At 48.7% G+C, this 17,816-nt stretch overlaps 2 protein-coding genes across 7 annotated transcripts in view; one reads left to right on the forward strand and one right to left on the reverse strand.

The window, feature by feature from the left end:
• Window positions 1–228: 228 nt before the first annotated feature.
• NAPB (NSF attachment protein beta) lies at window positions 229–13,299 on the forward strand. Its single transcript, XM_080586102.1, has 11 exons — window positions 229–833; window positions 3,838–3,917; window positions 4,623–4,739; window positions 6,092–6,138; window positions 6,291–6,368; window positions 7,157–7,212; window positions 7,720–7,804; window positions 8,784–8,888; window positions 9,503–9,571; window positions 9,950–10,000; window positions 10,523–13,299. Exons 1-11 carry the CDS (start codon window positions 358–360, stop codon window positions 10,625–10,627), a joined length of 1,269 nt encoding a protein of 422 aa, XP_080442228.1. The 5' UTR covers window positions 229–357; the 3' UTR covers window positions 10,628–13,299.
• Window positions 11,077–17,816, reverse strand: part of GZF1 (GDNF inducible zinc finger protein 1) — a 28,832-nt gene continuing 22,092 nt past the window's right edge. For all 6 annotated transcript variants that reach the window (XM_080586094.1, XM_080586095.1, XM_080586093.1 and 3 more), the window contains 2 exons: window positions 17,206–17,363; window positions 11,077–16,695 (listed from right to left, as the gene is read on the reverse strand). In XM_080586094.1, coding sequence (XP_080442220.1) covers window positions 16,339–16,695; window positions 17,206–17,363 — 515 coding nt within the window. In that variant the 3' untranslated portion in view covers window positions 11,077–16,338. The remainder of the gene's footprint in view (window positions 16,696–17,205; window positions 17,364–17,816) is intronic.

Below are 17,816 nucleotides of genomic sequence, written 5' to 3' on the forward strand. Positions count from 1 at the left end.
TTGTATTGTATTAACCCTTTTTAACTATTCTGATTGTTTTTAACTCCTGCACAGTTCCCCCTTGTTGCAAAAGTGCAAAAGGTGATTGATTGCAGCTGCTAAGACAGGTGTTGGGATGTTTTTTTAGAAGCAGTTTTAAGAGTTTCTGCATGTTCTCACCGTGTTACTGTAAATGCACCAAGCGCATGTTGCAAGCACTCCCAAAATGCAGGAGGCAAAATCCCCGTGACCTGCCCCTTCCTTGAGTATGGGGTGGGCATCGTGTCCCTACTGTGAGGGGTGGTGCGGGGTGGGGGCGTGCGGCACGGAACATGCAGCGTGCATGGTGTGCAGTGCGCGTCCTGCAACAGGCGTCACATGCAGCGCGTCCCGTGCAACGTGCATCATGTGCATTGTGCATGCTGTGCAACGTGCATCCTGCACGGTGCAACAGGTGTCCCATGCAGTGTGTCCCATGCAACGTGCATCCTGCACGGTGCCGCACACACCACGTGCTGCGTGCATGCCGTGCAGCGTGCGTGGTGCAGTGCGCACCGTGCAGCACGCGCAGCGTGCAAGGCGCCGCCCGCCTCGCACACGCACTCAGCGCCCTGCAGCGCGCAGCGCGCACCCTGCCCCGCCCCGTGCACGCGCCCGCCGGGGCCGCGCCTCCGGAGGAGGAGGAGGACGAGCAGGAGGAGGAGGAGGAGGAGGCGGTGCCTGGCCTGGCCTGGCCTGGCCGCGAGCTGCGCCGCGATGGACAGCACGGGCAAGGAGCGGGAGGCCGTGCAGCTGATGGCCGAGGCCGAGAAGCGGGTGAAGGGCTCGCACTCCTTCCTGCGGGGGCTCTTCGGGTAAGCGGTGAGGGGGCCGGGGGGGGCCGGCGTTATCCGGGGGGCTCGCAGGCCGAGCTTGTAAAAAGTGGGGAGGGGTGTGTGCGTGCAAAAAGCAAAGGGGGTGCACGGCGTGCAAACGGGTAGGTTGAAAAAAAAAAGGGGGGGGGAGGGTGCGTGCAAAACTAGGGGTTCAAAGCGGGTACGCGAGTACCCCCCATAGCGGGGGGGCAAGCTGGCGGGTGGGGGTCCCCAGGAGGGATCCCCAGAGCGCACCCCGTGCTGCAGCCGGGGGTGTGATGAGCTGCTCAGCCTTTGCAGCACCGCCAGCCCCCGCGGCGGGTCCCCAGGCGAGCGCGGCGGGGGCTTGCTGCTGGTTGTCCCTAATGGCCGTGGCCCTCACCAGGATTTGCCCAGGAGAAGGACCGTTTCTCCCCAGAAAACCTCCCCGCGCCATAGGCACCCTGTGGGGTGCAGTGGTGTGCCCCCCGGAAAGAGGGATGAGCTCCTTTGCAGCATCGCTGCTGCATCGGTGCTGCCGTGCAGGCGTGCGCACCGCCCGTGCGGGTGTGCAGGGCTGGCAGCGCATCCCCTGCTCGGATTGACGTGCCCGGCGTTGCGCCCAACTCCTCCGAAGTGCTGGAGCCCCCTTCGCTGGCGTCGCGCCGGCAGCTTGGCTGTTCCGCATCCCAGAGCCAGCCGGATTTTGCTGAATAATTCCCTGTCCCTGTGCAACAGCAAGGGGCAGAGTCCTTGGCCCTAGGAGCTGCAGCGCTCGCCGGGGGGGCTTTTAGGAACAGTGTTACTGCAGCAAACCGACTGGGAGAGGGGCCGCAGCTCGAGGGACCCCCAGATGGCATGATACAGGGGGTTTTCGAGGGCTTCCAAAGGGATCCCTCAGTCTGGAGGAACTCCAGTTTGTGGAATCGCCTGACGATGTCATGTTTTCAAGGAAACGAGCGCTGAAATCGTAATTCAGAGACTTTGTCTTGAAAGCAGGACTCGGCTTAAACTTTGCTCAGGGATGATACTGGCACAAAAAGACGGGGGAAAATCGCAAAGCTTTCTTTTTGCTGCACCCAGCCTGGCTTTTCCTTTAGAATAGGTATTTGTGGGGGTGTGAGAGCTGTGTCTGGAAGGGCTTTGAAAAACTAGTAGTTCTGTCTCCCTCGAGCTTTATTCTGTGTGCCATTTTAAAAATAGTTACTTAAAGAAAAGAGCATTTCTGGTGATGCTGCCACGGAGGTTTTGATGTTTTTAAACCACAGCCTGGAAAAATGGAGTGCCCCCAGCCCAAAAGCAGAAGTTTTAAAAATAAATTCCTCGTGGCCCTGAGGCAGATGCACCAGGCGGGGCGCGCTCCAGGCATAATCCTGGCGGGCAGCTGCCCTAAAACCCTCGGTGTGATCCAGCAGATTCAAGAGGCGAATTTCTATTTTTCTTTGGCTAAAAATAGATGCAAGAGCGATTCCTAAACAAGCTTTGGACAGAAGAAAAATGGGCAAACGCTCTCCTGGCATTGTCCCCTCGTGTCTGCGCTGCAGGGAGGGAATCGCTGCCCTTGGAGCTTGTTGGCAGGGCAGCGCGGCGTTGTCTCATCGTGCAGTTGGATTCACCTGGGTTTCTCCTTTAGGCTTTGCTTTTAAAATATGAGAGGTTCTACTTGGGCTCTTCTGTGCCGGCACTCGTGGTTGCTTGGGGTTGTTCTGCGTGTTGGCCACTGCCTGCATTTCACTTTGGGTTTAATTCCTGGTAAAACGGGCAGTGCTTGCCGTGGTGGCGGGGCGCGTTGGCCTCCCAGTGGGAGCGAGGCCACCAGGTGTCCAGCCAGAGCCCTTATCGACAGCCAGGCTTTTTCCTGAGGAGCTTCCTTAGCTTGCAGAAGTGCTTTCTGCTTTTTCCTTTGTTCTGAGACTAGAAACTGGCCCATTTTGGATGTTTCGTGGGGTTTCCCATTACCTCGCGCCTCTTCTGGATTTAGTTTGTGCAAAATGCCTCTTGCAAGGGCAGGAAAAGCAGGCCTAATAAACTGGCTGTGCTTAGAAATGAAATGTGACTGGCTGTCAGGAGGAGGAGGAAAAAGAGACAAAACCACATGTTTTCTCCCCTGCTTCCCGCCAGCCAGGCTGGCTCGTCCAGGGTGTCAGGACTCTGTGTTAAAGAAGGCAGCAGCGAGTGTGCAGGAGTAAGTCCATGAAGAAACCTGTGTTCAATTAACAAAAACTCTCTCTGGAGATGAACTGAATTCTCGTTAATCGTCCTGGTCAGGAGGCTGAGTTATGGTGCTAAAACCCAGCAGTTAGACTTGTTCCGAGTGCTCCTTTCCCTTGCGCTCCTAGCCAGAAAACAGTTGGAAGCGGGTGGCTGTGTTGGTGTTAGCTCCCATTAGCTTCAGGTGCTCATCCCTGACGAACGCCTGTTCGTTCCGCAGGCGGTCAGACAGTAAGTTTTTAATTTTTGGTTTGCTGTAAGTTACCTAAATAACGCCCAGTTTGTCATGTGCAAGGCTTTGTTTCTGCAAGTGTTTTCACCAGGTGTATCTCATGAGACTCGTATGAGCTGGCTCCACTTGTGCTCACAGATGAGTCAAAGAGCAGATCGAGCTCAAGGCTCCAAATTCTTCAGGAGCCTGCAAAACCATAAGTTGCTGTTTCAGGACTGGGCTCCTGTTGGCTTTTCTGTCCCTGCTTAATGCAGTGAAGATGATCTGCCTCCCCTTGTAGCATCACCCGGCCGCTGCCTGCTCCGTGCTGCCGCAGGAGTGGGGAGTGGCGGCAGGGAGGACTGGAACTGCTGCCGTGCCTGGGTGCTGGCATGAAGCGTCGTCTCTCCCTGCCCCAAAACACCGCTTGGTGTTGCAGGAGAAGGTGGAGGCAAGCCCCGAGCGTGGCACAGCTGGGCAGCCATTCGCAGCCTAATGCCCAGTGGGCCAGGTCACCCCAGCGAGCCCTATTTGAACTTGTGGCCCCGTTTCAGTGCCGTGTTTCACTCCAGCACGCAGTGACGGGCTCTTGCTCTGTTCCAGGGGCAACACCCGCGTCGAGGAAGCCTGTGAAATGTACACCAGGGCTGCAAACATGTTCAAGATCGCCAAAAACTGGAGCGGTGAGTACAGCCCACGCTGGTCATTGCAGCCTGCCTGCGGGCCCAGCTGCCCCTGGCAGAGGGAGCCAGAAACTCCATGGTGTAACATCTCACCCTGCTCATTGTGGTCGGGAGAGCCCACTTGGGGTGTCTGTCCTGGCTGTGAAGGGGACGTGGGGGAAACATTTCAGCCCTGGCTGAATGCTTGGGGAGATGCTGGGGGGGGGAGGTTCGTAGCCAGGTGACCCGCGCGTACCCGAGCATTTTCCTGCAAATTCTCTTGGCGGAGCTGTGCATCCCAGGCTGTCTTCGTGGGGATTATCTCTGTGGTGATGTGATTTCTAAGCTCTGCCCAGTGATTTAAAATAATGGGAAGGTGGGCAAAGAGGGGTGACCTGAATGTTTATGTTAAATCACCCATCTGGGTGTAGTTTATCATTTTCAAACTGAACCTAGTAGCCAGCAGGGAAGCCTGCTAAAGGCACTGCCCTGGGCTTGCTCCTCCTCGCTCCTCTCGCTGTGGGACTGGATGCTGATTTCATGGGAAGAGGTTGGCGTGAAGCAGAGCATTGCTGTGCCAAACCGGGTTGAAAATACCTTTGGGGTGGTTGCACCTCCAAAACTTGCCAGGTCCTGGGGAGCAACAGGTTTTGTCATTTTGCTGCAATTCTGCTCGCTGCGTGGGACCGTGGGGGTGCAGCAGGTTGGTGTGTGCTTCTGTCCCAGCTGCAGGAAATGCATTCTGTCAGGCGGCCAAACTGCATATGCAGCTGCAGAGCAAGCACGATTCGGCCACCAGTTTTGTGGACGCTGGGAACGCCTACAAAAAAGCAGACCCACAAGGTAAGAGGGACAAAATCCGGGATTGTTTTGTGCAAATCTTCTTAGTTGCGTAGGAGCCGGTGCGCTGAGGCTTTCGTAGTCAGCTGGTCTGTGTGCCTTCAGATCCTCAGTGCAGGCTACTGTAAAGCCTTAATAATTGCCTGGGCTTCTCCTTCTTAAAAGCAGTCAGGAAAGATAATTACTAAAGTTTAACGTTACTTGCAGAACTTGGCTCTGCAGCTCTGCCGCTGGGATGGCGGTTGTGGAAAGGAGAGAAGTCAGGAGACATCCTCAGGGGAAAAAGGATATGAGAGCCTGGGGAAGGGATGCTCTGCGCCTCTCCTGCGCAAGGAGGTGGCACTCATAGTGAAGCAGGAATTTGGGGACTATTTTGGATGATTGGGCCTAGTCAGCATTCCCTTGGTCTGCTGCCTGGACCAGCACGTGCTGAGCTGTCCTCTCCTCTAGCTGCTCTCATGCTGTCTCTGATGCTGTCCTTGATAAGCTTTGGAGAGACCCTGGGCAGAAGCGTGATGAGGGATGCGCCGGTGCAGTTTGCTTCCTGGTTTAGCTTGGTTTTGGAGAAACATTCACCCGTCCAAGGAGGGTCTCGGTTCCGGGTGGCAGTGGGAGGTGCTGGAGGTCCCAGCACCACTTCAGGTGCCACCACGTGGCAGAGGGGAGGCAGGAGGGAAACAGATGGACCTCTGCTGGGATCGGGATAAAAGGATAAATGGTCTGGCTTACTTCAGTCTGGCTGTGAAGAGCAGGGTTGTGGTTTTCTGGGAGCCCGGTGTCTTGGCTGAGTGTGCGCAGACAAAACGGCCCAGGAGCATTACTGATGCTTTCCCATGCCAGAGAGCTGTTGCAGAACTCTGAAGAAACCACTCAGGGCTGATGTCATTGTTCTGTAATTGTGGGAGAAAAAAAAAATAAAAAATTTTCCTAGAAAATGGCAGCCCCTGTGTGTTTACAAGTCTGGTGTTGTGAGTTTTGCTGTGTTTGGGGATGCAGCCTGGTGATCGAAGGCCATGAGTTGTTTGTATTTTGCCCATCCTAATCACCTGTTAGCACTCGGTGTCAGGGCTTCTGCTGTGGCTACGCAGCACACAGGTGTTTGTGGTGGGTGAATTGGGATGAGGTTTGCAGAAAGGTGGGGAACATAACGTCCTCAATCCCTGGTGAATGTGATGTCAGTCATTCCACATGCACACATGTACACTTGTAAGCAGGTATTGATATAAGAAGCTGTGCTGTGATCTGGTGAAGAGAAATGTTACTGAGATCTGGTTTTGGAGGGGGGAGGTGTTGAAGTGGGGACTCTGACGTGCTGGCTGACTTTGTGTTGTTTTTCCTGAACACTCATGCTGCAGAGGCCATCAACTGCTTAAATGCAGCTATTGATATCTACACCGACATGGTAAGAAGCTGCACTGGTTGCTCATGGGTGGATGCGTATTACGTGTGTGGTTGAAAGAGGCGCAGCTCGCTGTGGCACTGCCGCTTTGTTGCGGCATGTGTGCGGGGCACAGAGGGAGCCCCCCTCTCACGTGCACCCTATATCTTCTCCAGGGGCGGTTCACCATCGCTGCCAAGCATCACATCACCATTGCGGAGATCTACGAGGCTGAGCTGGTAGACATTGAAAAGGTAAGGATGGCAAGCCCTGCTGGCACTGCTGTGCAGGTGCTGCAGGCGCGGCTGCATTTCTCTGCCCTGCCAGAGTAGCGCCGGGGCCAGCGCGTATGCCAAAACTCGTCTCCCATCAGACACGAGGCTTCTCTGGGTACGTGCAGGTCACCCATAGTTTGAAGTTAGTTGAAGTTAATTCCCGTAACGGAGATCCTACAGCAGGAAGCCTGCACCTGGATTTCTGATCAGGATTACATCAAACATTCGTCAGCTTGACCAGCTGCAAATCTTTCTCTGCTTGAAGTTTGCAGAACAAAAATTTACAGTCTCTAGGTACTGTTTTATAGAAAACCATTTGCCTCTTCAGCTCCACTTCACTGGGTCCTGTCCACCTATCTTAATGATTTCAGCGTTCACTGTCCATGTGCAGCACCACTTTAAGTGAGCACTGCTGCGTCAGGGCAGTTCTGCTAAAATATTTACCATATCGTGGCAAAACTGGCAGCAGCCTTGCTGCACTGTGGTTTTAAATGCCTGTAGTCAATACTTCAACAGTAGTGTCACCTTTATTAAACGTGCTGCGGAGCTTGGAACCATTAACAAGTACGCAGTCAAATTTTCAAGGGCAGCCTCATGTTTTGAGTTTGCTGGGTGCCTCGCTTCACCAGAAATCCTGCAGCACGCTGTCATCTCGCTCCTTTCATCTGCAGAGTGGAAAAGCTTTTGTAAATGTGGTCACTGTACACTGATCTAACCAAAAACTGTAATTTAGAAGTGGTATTCAAGTGTAAGGTTTCTGTCCCCAGGCGATTGCACACTACGAGCAGGCTGCAGACTATTACAAAGGAGAAGAGTCCAACAGGTAAGTGGTCTTTGTGAAATGGTCACTTACAGCAGGGAGGGGTCAGAAATGGGGATTTGTCCTAGACTGCACACTTGCTTACACGCCTCACCCAACAGGCTCTTCTAAAATGTCCTTTGATAAGATGCCCAAATTCTACGTAAATATTTACAGCTTTGCAGCTCTGATACCTTGGGGTGCCCATGCCTTCTTCATGCCAGCTGTTTCTAAAGAATTTCTGGGTTCTCACCCCAAGATAAGACTTGTCTGGCTTGGGATGCCCATTTTGGGTGCACAGAAAGCATGGAGGGGTTGAACAGTGTCTGAAACGTGGCCTATGCTGAACTGAAGGTCTTCATCCTTTTCCACGTGTATTAATTTCAGCCATAAAAAAAATAAATCTCCTAATTTGCAGCTTCTGGGTCCCACTGTTCTATATGCTAAGTAACAGAGAGAGTGCTGGGAGATAGCAGGGCACGGATGCTCTCCCACAGGAGAGCACTTAGTAGGTGATGGTATTGATTGCAGTTCCGCCAACAAGTGTCTGCTGAAGGTCGCAGCCTATGCCGCGCAGCTGGAGCAGTACCAGAAGGCGATAGAAATCTACGAGCAGGTGAGCGCGCGTTGTCCGACGGGCAGCCTCACAGCTCTCCATGTCTGCAGCTCCTGGCCCTTGTGCTGGCACCCGGACTGGGGTTGGAGAGGTCCTGCCTTGCTCCAGTTACAGAAATCTCAGAGTTTTGCACTATAAAACAGAGTTGTGCCTGTTACCCACAGATAAATTGTTAGGGACTCTTCCACACCTGGGGCACTTCAGGTTTGCTCAAGGGCTGAAAGGCTTTCTTGTTTAAATGATGCCACAGATCAGATGAGAGAGAAATTGGAGAAAGCGCAGAGCAAAAAATTACTTGAAAATGAAAAGCTGATCAGTGCATCAGTCTTACAATATTATTGTGACCTGGAAGCTTCTGCTCTTGCTTATTTTGGAGCTGATCGTGCCATGTTGACACAGATTGCTCCTTGGCTTTTACGAGTTGATCTAGCTTCTTTTTTTTTCTCCTTTTTTTTTTTCTTTTCTTTCTTCGCCTCCTGAATTCATCTTTTTCTAGAGAAAGGCCAGGAAGGCAGGGGGGAGGAAGTCTATAAGTACACTTCTGATGGCATTCAGAAATATGTTTTGTCACAGAATTTCCCCCCAAATCAACCAACTTGATTGCTCTGCCTTTGTGTCCAATATTGACTTGGGAATACCGGCTGTGGTGCTTTTGTGTTTCTGGGGGGCTAATAGCAGAGCAGGCTTTCACGGAGCGGACTTTGCTTTCCCTGTTCTGCCTCAGACAGGCAGCCCTGAGGTTCCAGGGTGGAACCCTGAACCGGGGCAGCACAGGCAGTGGGCCCTGGGCTGCCTGTGGGTCTCAGACTGCTCTTTGGGGCACTTGAACTCTGTCTGGCTGCCCAATAGCTTTCTGCAGCCACTGACATTTTGCAGACAGTTGTGTGATGCTGTCTAATTTTAATCAGCTGTCATGTTTTTAATTCAGTTCTTAATGATGCAGTTTTCTTTCCTGACTCTAATGTCTTTTTACACATAGGTTGGAACAAACACAATGGATAACCCTTTGCTCAAGTACAGCGCGAAAGAGTATTTCTTCAAGGCCGCTCTGTGCCACTTCATTGTGGATGAGCTGAACGCCAAGGTCAGTGGGCTCGGACCGTTGCCACCCGGCCCGTGGTTTTGCAGGTGCAGGGGTTTGCATGGCTCTTGCACAGGCTGCAGCATCAATTCCCGTGCACTTGTTCTGTTCTGAAAGAGCAGCAGGGAACAACTGCGCAGAGCAGAGGGGGGCTGGTGGCCAGCATGTAGCTGATGCTCTCACCTGATGTTTGCTGGGCTGAAATGGCCAAAACACCAAAAAACACCAGTGTGAGCAGAATTAAGGGTGAGCCCCAGCTCTTCTGGAGTGGGAGGTGCAGAGGTAAATTGGGGCACACGTTGCAGATCCTCCTTATAAGCACCTGGCTCTGAAAGCTGCTGTGTTGCATGCAGGGAGTTTTCCTTGTTTCTGCTCTGCCTTTGGTCTGTCTGTGTTCCTGCTTTGTTCATGCCTGAGTGATATCTCAAGCCACAGCTGCCTCTGGTCAGATTGAGGCCAAATTCTGAGCTCGCCTCTTCATTTCCCTGCACTCTTGGATTTGCTGTGAATACTTTCTCGAGCTCTCTGTGTGGTTTTAGGACTAGAAGGTGAAAACTGAAATAAAAAGCAAGGAACTTTGTGTGAAAAGAGCTTAGGGGTGTGCTTCTCTCTTTCAGCTTGCTCTTGAGAAATATGAAGAAATGTTCCCAGCGTTCACAGATTCACGGGAATGCAAGCTATTGAAAGTAAGTAAAGCCAATGTTAAAATAACACTCTTGTGTTTGGAAATGCATACTGCCCTTTACTTTGTGCTTTTTCACCTTGCCATGTATTTGGTCTTTTACTGAAACATTTTAGAGGACATTAGACTCACTTTGCATGGGATTTACACCAAACTTGCGGGAGTAGCAACAGCAGAAAGATGATTACTCTAGTTAACTTTCAAAAAAAAAAAAAAATCTGGGTTGGCATTTTAATGGGTTACAAAGGTGTTGCTGCTGGACATGTGGGTCTGGGGAGGCGGTGTCCTGCAGTCCCCTTTCCTGGGTTTGAGAAGCAGCTCGTGCACCAGCTGCACGGAGCACGCAGTAGCATTTTCTAAGTTTCTTATGGTGTTTTCCTAGAAACTGCTGGAAGCCCACGAGGAGCAAAACTGCGAGGCATACACTGAGGCTGTAAGTACTCGTGTTTGTGTGTTGTGTGGCTGGCTGTTTCTGGGGCTCTTTGATGTGGCCTCCCCTTTTGTCTTGGTTTTGGTGTGCTATGTTACGTGTTTGGTAACCGGAGGCCTGAGCTCTGAGCACAGCGTCCTTGCTTGGTGCTGAGAGTCCAGGGGGGCAAAACAGCGGGCAGGCTTCACCATCCTGCCACAAAACGTCCAGGGGGAGGAGGTAGAAATTAGCAAAGCTGCTTCCAGCATGTGTTCTAGCAAGTCCCAAACACAGTACTTTAACTCAGAGTGAGAAACAAATCATTTTAATAAAGATACCGCCAGTTATTCATGGGGTTTGTGCCAACCCCTTCCTGTGCCCGACAATGGCTTGTAGTTCTTTGTGTATTATATTTATTTTTTTACCTTGGGAAGAGTAGAAGGTTTAAAAGAACATGCTTTGAGAAATGCAGAATGCTCCTTTTGCAGCAGTATTGTGTATGTGCTTTCTAATATGTTAGCTTCAACTGTTCTTTTTCTTTAATAGGTGAAAGAATTCGATTCAATATCACGGTTGGATCAGTGGCTTACAACCATGTTGCTTCGCATCAAAAAGTCAATTCAAGGAGAAGGGGATGGGGACCTGAAGTGAATTGTTCGTGGTATTTGTGGCATGCAGCCTAAGTAATCTGTTCTTGTGTTACAGCCAAGGACCACTATGGGATACGTGATAAAACTATCTAGCTTAATTTTGTTGCTTATATGACAAATGACTTACATGTTTCTTTAGTATCCTGCTCTTTGTTGTGATAACATGGGTAGATGAGAAAGGTTGCTCTGGGTATCGCTGGCAGATCTTTCTAGGGTGAAAGAAACACTGCTGGCAGAAATCTTTCTTTTTGTTAGCTGATGAGCCCAAAGTTTGCACTTGAACTACTTTTCCCCCCTGCTGTTCTGTCTTAAGGTTCAGTACCACTGAGTTGAGCATGTAAATATTTTGTCCATGCCCGTACAGTACAAATAATAGCTTCAGATCTGTTGCTGTGTTGTTACTGTTTCCTAGTTTTAAATGGACCTCTGCCAGATACCCTTGGATCTTGTATGATTGAGCTTTTTTAATGGTGCTAGTGAAAGGCTTTGTGACTCTTAGGTACGGTGTGCATGTGTGTGTATACATCCTATACAGATACATGTGTGCATGTATAAATACAGAATACGTAACAACCTAGTGCTAAATGCATTACACGTCGAGGACAGGACTGCTTAGATTGGTGTCAGCCCTCCGAATAGTCGTCAGGAGTAGAGCTAGTTAATTGTGTATTTTGTATCTAAGATCTAAATATGAAATGTAAGGCTCTTCTATATTTTCTTGGATCTATTTTTCCACTTATTTATTTTGTGGTGGACCCCATCCCTCCTACCCCAAGATGACAAGACCCAAGTAATATATTTTTCTAACTTCTCATCTACATAAACTCTTCCTGCTGTCTCTACTACCAGTCTTTTGTGTATGCCAGGCAGTACCCGTTAGTTTCTGACCCTTTTGCTGTTGGCTGTGCTGCCTTGTTGTGACATGCAAAAGTGTTGAAGGAGACTTGGTATTAAACAGGAACCTTGTCTTCATTGTGTGGGTGACAGAGGAATTGAGCGTGCTTTGAAAAGACGGAGACACTTTAAAAATTCTTGTAGTAATTTTAGAAACATATTTTAAAATGTCTGCAACCACGGCTCTTCTGTGCAATGCTTTGTTTAACTAGCGGTGGTTAAGCTACCTACTTCAGGCGTGTATGTTGAGGGACTTGTGATCCTATGCAATTTGTCAGTGGGAGTTGTCACTTAGTATTTCTCTGTAATGAAGTGTGTTTCAGTCGCACTGGTGCTGCACTAAGAGTGAAAAATAAGCTGATTGGTTTGGCACAAATGCTGTTTAAGTGGGCCTTCTTCCATGGCCAGCACAGGACTGACCTGGTAGCCCCATGCACAGCTTTGGTGGGCACTGCTGCCCTGTTGGGACTCTGCTCCTTTTTTGTCCTGATAAAACAGTTGCGTCTGCTTGTACTGCGGCAGCCAGAATGCTGGCTTTCACACTTCTCTTCAGTTTGTTTTGTATCTAGAAACTTATTGGAGTACAACATTTGACTGACTCCTTGACCTAAAAGGCTTTTAGTGTTATTGAAGTGGTACTGTTATCTACTGCTTGCTCATGCAAAAGAAAACCAAAAATTCTCCTGGTACATGCCTTTTTTTTTTTCCCTGACTGATCTCACCAGTCACTAATTTTCTCATAGACTGTTCTGTGCATCAGAAAGTGAAGACAAGGCCCGTGAACTGTGCAAAACTGGCAAGGTGAGTTCATTAAACAGCTGGGAAGATGCTGAGTCTTCCAAGCAGCTTCAGTTTGCTAACTTCTCAGATGCGTTTTTACACAACCAACCTCTGCCTGCACCAAAACTCTCTTCAATTTGAAACAAGGTGATCTATGTACATCTATTCCACAGACTTGGCAGAGAAATATTTTGAATTCCATTTAGGTTGTGGTGCTGGTCTGTCTTCACCTGAGATGCTTAGCTTATCAGAAGGAAGAACTGTCATTTTCCCAGCATGTCCCATGGCTGTACCAGCCTGTCACATGTTTGTGCCACAAAACACTTGGCTTAGGACACAGCTAGTGTGGTAGGTAGATACTCTTATAGCAAAATTTGGATTATTTGCATATATGGTCTCATTTTGTACGAGAGGGCCCAAAGCTGTAACTGCTGCTGAGCTTATGTGTGGTAGAAGGACAGGATTGGAACCCTTCTTGTTTAATCTGCTTCTTTCCTTGGTAAGCAAAGACCCCTTATATAGTGAGGTTTGTCTTGACTTGGCTCCAACACTGTAGGAACCCCGGTGAGGGCACGCAGTGGTTGTGAGGTTTCACTTTTGCTAATGTCACGCAGAACCGAGACGAGCATTTTATGCCTCCTTTTTTGTTCATTTTTCCAATTGTATTGTGCACAGCTGTGGTAAGATGCTTATGTTGCTGGTGGACCAGAAGACCGTACCCATGGGGTTATGTGGTCTGTTACTGTGCTCTGGAGTAAATATCATTAGAATACAATCGTTACTTCTGTATGTTACCTCTGTATGTTACTTCAGCATGTCCTCCAGTATAGCAGTGGTAAATTGTGACAGTTTTAAAATGATGATCTGCCAATCTCCTGTATTCCCCCCCCCCGGTACACAACTCTCTACTATGAACACTTATTAATGAAATGGCCTTAGCAAGAATATAACGTTTTGTGTGAATCTGTACATTAATAAAGTGAAAATCATGAACAGAAATAGCGCTAAATGTCCTTTACTGGAAAATGCGAAAGGCAAGCTATAAAGCTAGAGCCTGAGGTAACACGGTAGGGTGTGATGATAAAAGCCTACATGTGCAGCACTGCTCTTTGTTTTGTTTGATGATCTTTTAAGGCACCGTGCTAAGGGTGGATGCTCACAGGCAAGTGTGTGAGCTTGTTACACCACTTAGTCACTTGCTGCAAGTGATGTACAACATACAGGAAATGTCCCAAAGCGTCACACTTACTGTTTTTTCAGGATCCAGTCCTAAGGCTTAGCTCAAGTTAAGGGCCAGGACATGCAGCCCGAGGCACGGAGAGGTAAGGTGTAGCCCCTCAGGTGCTGCTCTGAAGCAGCGGGGCATCTCTTGCAGGGTGACGGGCTGGAGGAAGAAGAGTAGCACCCAGCGCCTGCAGCAGAGCCAGGTTATGACTTACCCCATCAATGGCAGTGCAGACAGCCGTGCAACGCTTGCAGCAGCAGAGATTTACACCTTATGTGCAAGGTATAGAAACATTTTATACAGTAACCAAGTCACTGGAAGGTCAGTGTTAAGATTTCAAATATTTTAATAAGAACAATTCATATGAGTAACTCACTTCTGTACATTCATGGAGTACAAAAGCTTCCCCGGCTACAGAGACTAATGCTCAGACTTTAAATATATCTACAAACTTTTACGTTGGTCACTGGGAATACTGAGCTTCAACAGGACATCGTGCTTGAATAAATATTTCAAATATAACCTCTTGGAAATGTTCTCTTAAAAAAAAAAAAAATCCCTTTCTATAGATTAAGTTAGGATTCTATGGAAACACATTAGACATCCCTTTAAGGTTCAAAAATAGCTCTCTGCCACAGTTTGGATATCTTTATTGCTTTGCCAACCCCTAAGCCTTAATATGAGCCCTCATACGGCTTGATTGTGCTTACCTTTACACTAATGTAATCTTTCAGAAAGTTTTTCTCTCAGCTTCAGATGCGAAAGCATCTGTGGAAATACTATATTGATATTAAAATAAAGAGAAAACAGGATAGCAAACCAGAAAAATGAATTAGGAGAGCTCCAGATTTTTAACGGGGGCACTGGGAATCTGGTTCTGAGTTGGAAGAGTTAACCATACCAGCAAATTGCCTTTGATTCATAGCTTCTTCCAAAAACCAGACTCATCCCAGTGAAATGGTTATTTGTCAGTGCCAGCTATTTTCAAGTTTCCATCCCTGCACATGGAAAATATCCCCCTACTCTTCCAGAGTACTCCAGTGAGGTTAATCTGAGGTCAGACAAATTAACTTTAATTTCAGTTCAGCTTCTGTGTTGGCACAGACCTCCAAGCATCTGGAAACACAGAACATGCTTACCCTGGACAGAAACTCTCAGTTTTTCCCAGCTATTGGACACGATGGGAGAGAGCCCAGGGCTGTACTCCTTGGGGAAGAGGAGGAGATACTTAAAGAAAGATCTTGCTGTCTTGGTAAGACATGCCCAAATTGAAGCACGATTCTCATAGTGACTGGTGGTGGTGGAATCCAAACGCAGCGGGTGTTGGAGCAGGCTGTGGGAAGTAGAGGTTTTAAGCATGCGGGTTGAACAGAAAGCGTATTTGCGACCCTCAGTCCCTGTGCTCACTGTGTCACGTTCCTTATTAGGCACCTTGTCACGGCTCTAAAAATTGCTGCTGCATTTTAATAATTAGGAAAAGCCCTCTGAGCGGCAACTTTATTTATCACCTATGTTTTTAATGTCTGCCCCTTAAGAGCTAACTTCGGACAAGTTAAACAAATATCAGCCTAAAACTGCCCTCCAGATTCCAACATAAGCTTACAAACAAGGTATTTGGAATCTGGGAAATCAAGGCCTAATTGCCTTGAACATAGTTCATAGTTCACTTATTTGCATGTGTTAATGCCATTTGTCATAGGAACGCTGGCTCCCTCCCATTTGCAACTGAATTTACCTCAGGAGACTTGTACTAGTGGAATTAGCTGTAGCAACTTGTCAGCAAACAGTAATTAACTCTTCCCACCAGAATTTTACTTAATGTACAAGGAGGTCTGCAGTTCTGCACAACAGCGATACTTAAGTGATGGTGGAGAAAAGAGCATTGCTGACGTAACTGGACCAGCAGCAAAGAGCTTAGGTACAATTCAACAGGAAAAAGCCAGTAAGCTGTCTTTCTACAGGGGGCTTCGTTACGCTGGCTTTTCCAGTAGAGCTCAAGTACCATTTTTCATAAACATTTTTACAAAAGAGAATTTGTTCTCTCAATAGCCAAGTTTTATGTAAACTGGAGCAGCTGGAAGATAAAGACTGTCTGGCTGAACACTAGTGTCAAACTGTACCGAGTTTCACTGTAAAGTAAAAATAATACCACCACCTGTACAGACACAGCACTGGGCTTCCACTTGCCTATTTTGCAACTAGAGAATCGCGACTTCTGGAACTCCAGAGCTTTCCAAAGCTTGCTCCTGCTCACAGTCCTGAGGAGTGAGCTGGCTTAGTGCTTGGCTCTTTGGAGAAAGCAGAGAAACCAACATTTCCTGAAATGCAATTTAGCAAAACTTAATTTATGTAAGTATTTCCACTAGGGAAAAGGCAGTTCATATCGCTTAGCTACCAGGCTGAGAAACACCACATCATTTCTCTTGATTGTACACGTGTAATCAAACCAGCTGCAAATCAAACTTGCACCTTCCTTATAGCCTATCTGAATGTAGGTATACCTTCACTGCAGGGCAGCTAACGCTGAACTGCACCTACCTCCAGCCTTCGTTTAGCTGCAGGGAACAAACTTAATCCAGTTGATGAAACCAAACTGGATTTGGTGTTACTCTACCCTACCTTCAGGGGATGGAGCTGTACGCATTGGAAGTGAATAATATTTTTTTTAAAGGAAATTCTGGTAATCCAGCATATTCCATTCATTTTTAGCCCTGCTTCCTTTTCGTAGCTTCTCCTAGTTCCCTCAGCAGGTTATTGGCAAAGTCAAAGGACTATACAAAGCGCGCAGCTTGAACTGGATTTGTAACGCCAACTTATTCCATATTCACCAGAGCATGAAGCTGTGGCTGAATAGAGTCTGTCTGTGTATGCAGTACTGTCAGCTCACTTAGGGTGGTAGCTATAAGGGCTTCCTGGGGTCCGGGAGTCCCATCTGACTTACAGTCTGTCCCTGGTGCAGACCCGCTGTCATGCAGTGCAGTCACGCTCCCTGGGACAGCAGCCAAGCTTTGATAGTGGCCATTTTCTGAGAAAGACAGCAGCTTCTCTGGCATTTTAGGTGACACGTCATAGTCTTCATCTGGGAGTTCTGTTTTGTGACCTTCATCGTTCTTAGATGCTCCTTCAACAATGACAAGGAAGGACTTCCACGGTGTGTTTTTATCGTGTATCTGAAAACGAACAGCAGAAGGTTGAACACATGACGAGTGGCAGGCAAAAGCCTGAACCCAGCTCTGGTAGAAAAGGTCTCCCTTTCCATCCCCCAGAACTGTCCCCAGGCTATATCAGTGTACATCAAGGCACTAACCCGTGTCCCTGGTGAGTTCCTCTGGTGTTGTAAAGCATCTAACTGGCTCAGCAAAAAGCCTGGCCCTGAAAATGAATTCTCCTATCACTTCCCAGCTGCATGGGGAACACGGTCAGAGGGCACAGACCAAATCTGCCACCAAGCAGGCTATGGGTGTGACCTATATGGGCCATGCCCCAATAGATCAAGAATGGCTTCCTTGCAGACTGCAACCACTGGAGTATTTTTAATGCCCTTTCACAGAGGACAATGTGCTAAAACCGACAAAAACTCTGCAGGAATCCCCCCTCCAGGCCTGGCAGAATATAGACCCATCAGTGTGGTTGTGAAAGAAGGCTCGAGGGCAGAAGGCAGGGGGAAGACAGGGCCTTACCGACGTGTGCCGCCGGAGGGTGGACTTGTCCGTGAAGGTTCGCCCGCATGCGTTGCACATGAACGGCTTCTCCCCGGTGTGTATGCGGTGGTGCCGCTGCAGCGCATTGAGCTGGGTGAACTGCTTCCCACACTGGTCACAGCAGTAGGGCCGCTCGCCTGGAAGCAGAGCACAGCAGCGAGGGTGACACAGGGATGGTGAGTGCTGCTCCCCGGTAACCTCACTTAGCTCCTGCCTCCATCAGCACTAAGGAGAGCACCTTTGGGAAACACCAAGGTGCTTCCAGGATTCTCACAATAGGTTTGGTTTTGACACATCTGAAGTAAGCAGATAATTGCAGTTTAAGGGCTAGACCCACAGCCAGCGTAGATCTGTGCAGCCACGGAAACCTCCACAACTTTTGACCTATCTATTCCACTAGCAACTAAACGTCCTGTCCCAGAATGAAATTTTGCCTATTTACAAGGTAATTTGTGCAAGCATCAATATTAGAGCTTCTCATAACCAGTAGCTTCACTCCAAATATGTCATAAACTGTCTCATTACACTCACTGTATTAAATGCTTTTTGGAACAACCACAGGGTAACACAGTCTCCTGTTTCCTACTTTC

This window comes from Anser brachyrhynchus, assembly GCF_964034855.1.
Source record: "Anser brachyrhynchus genome assembly, chromosome: 3".
In the NCBI taxonomy this organism is placed as follows: Eukaryota; Metazoa; Chordata; class Aves; order Anseriformes; family Anatidae; genus Anser; species Anser brachyrhynchus.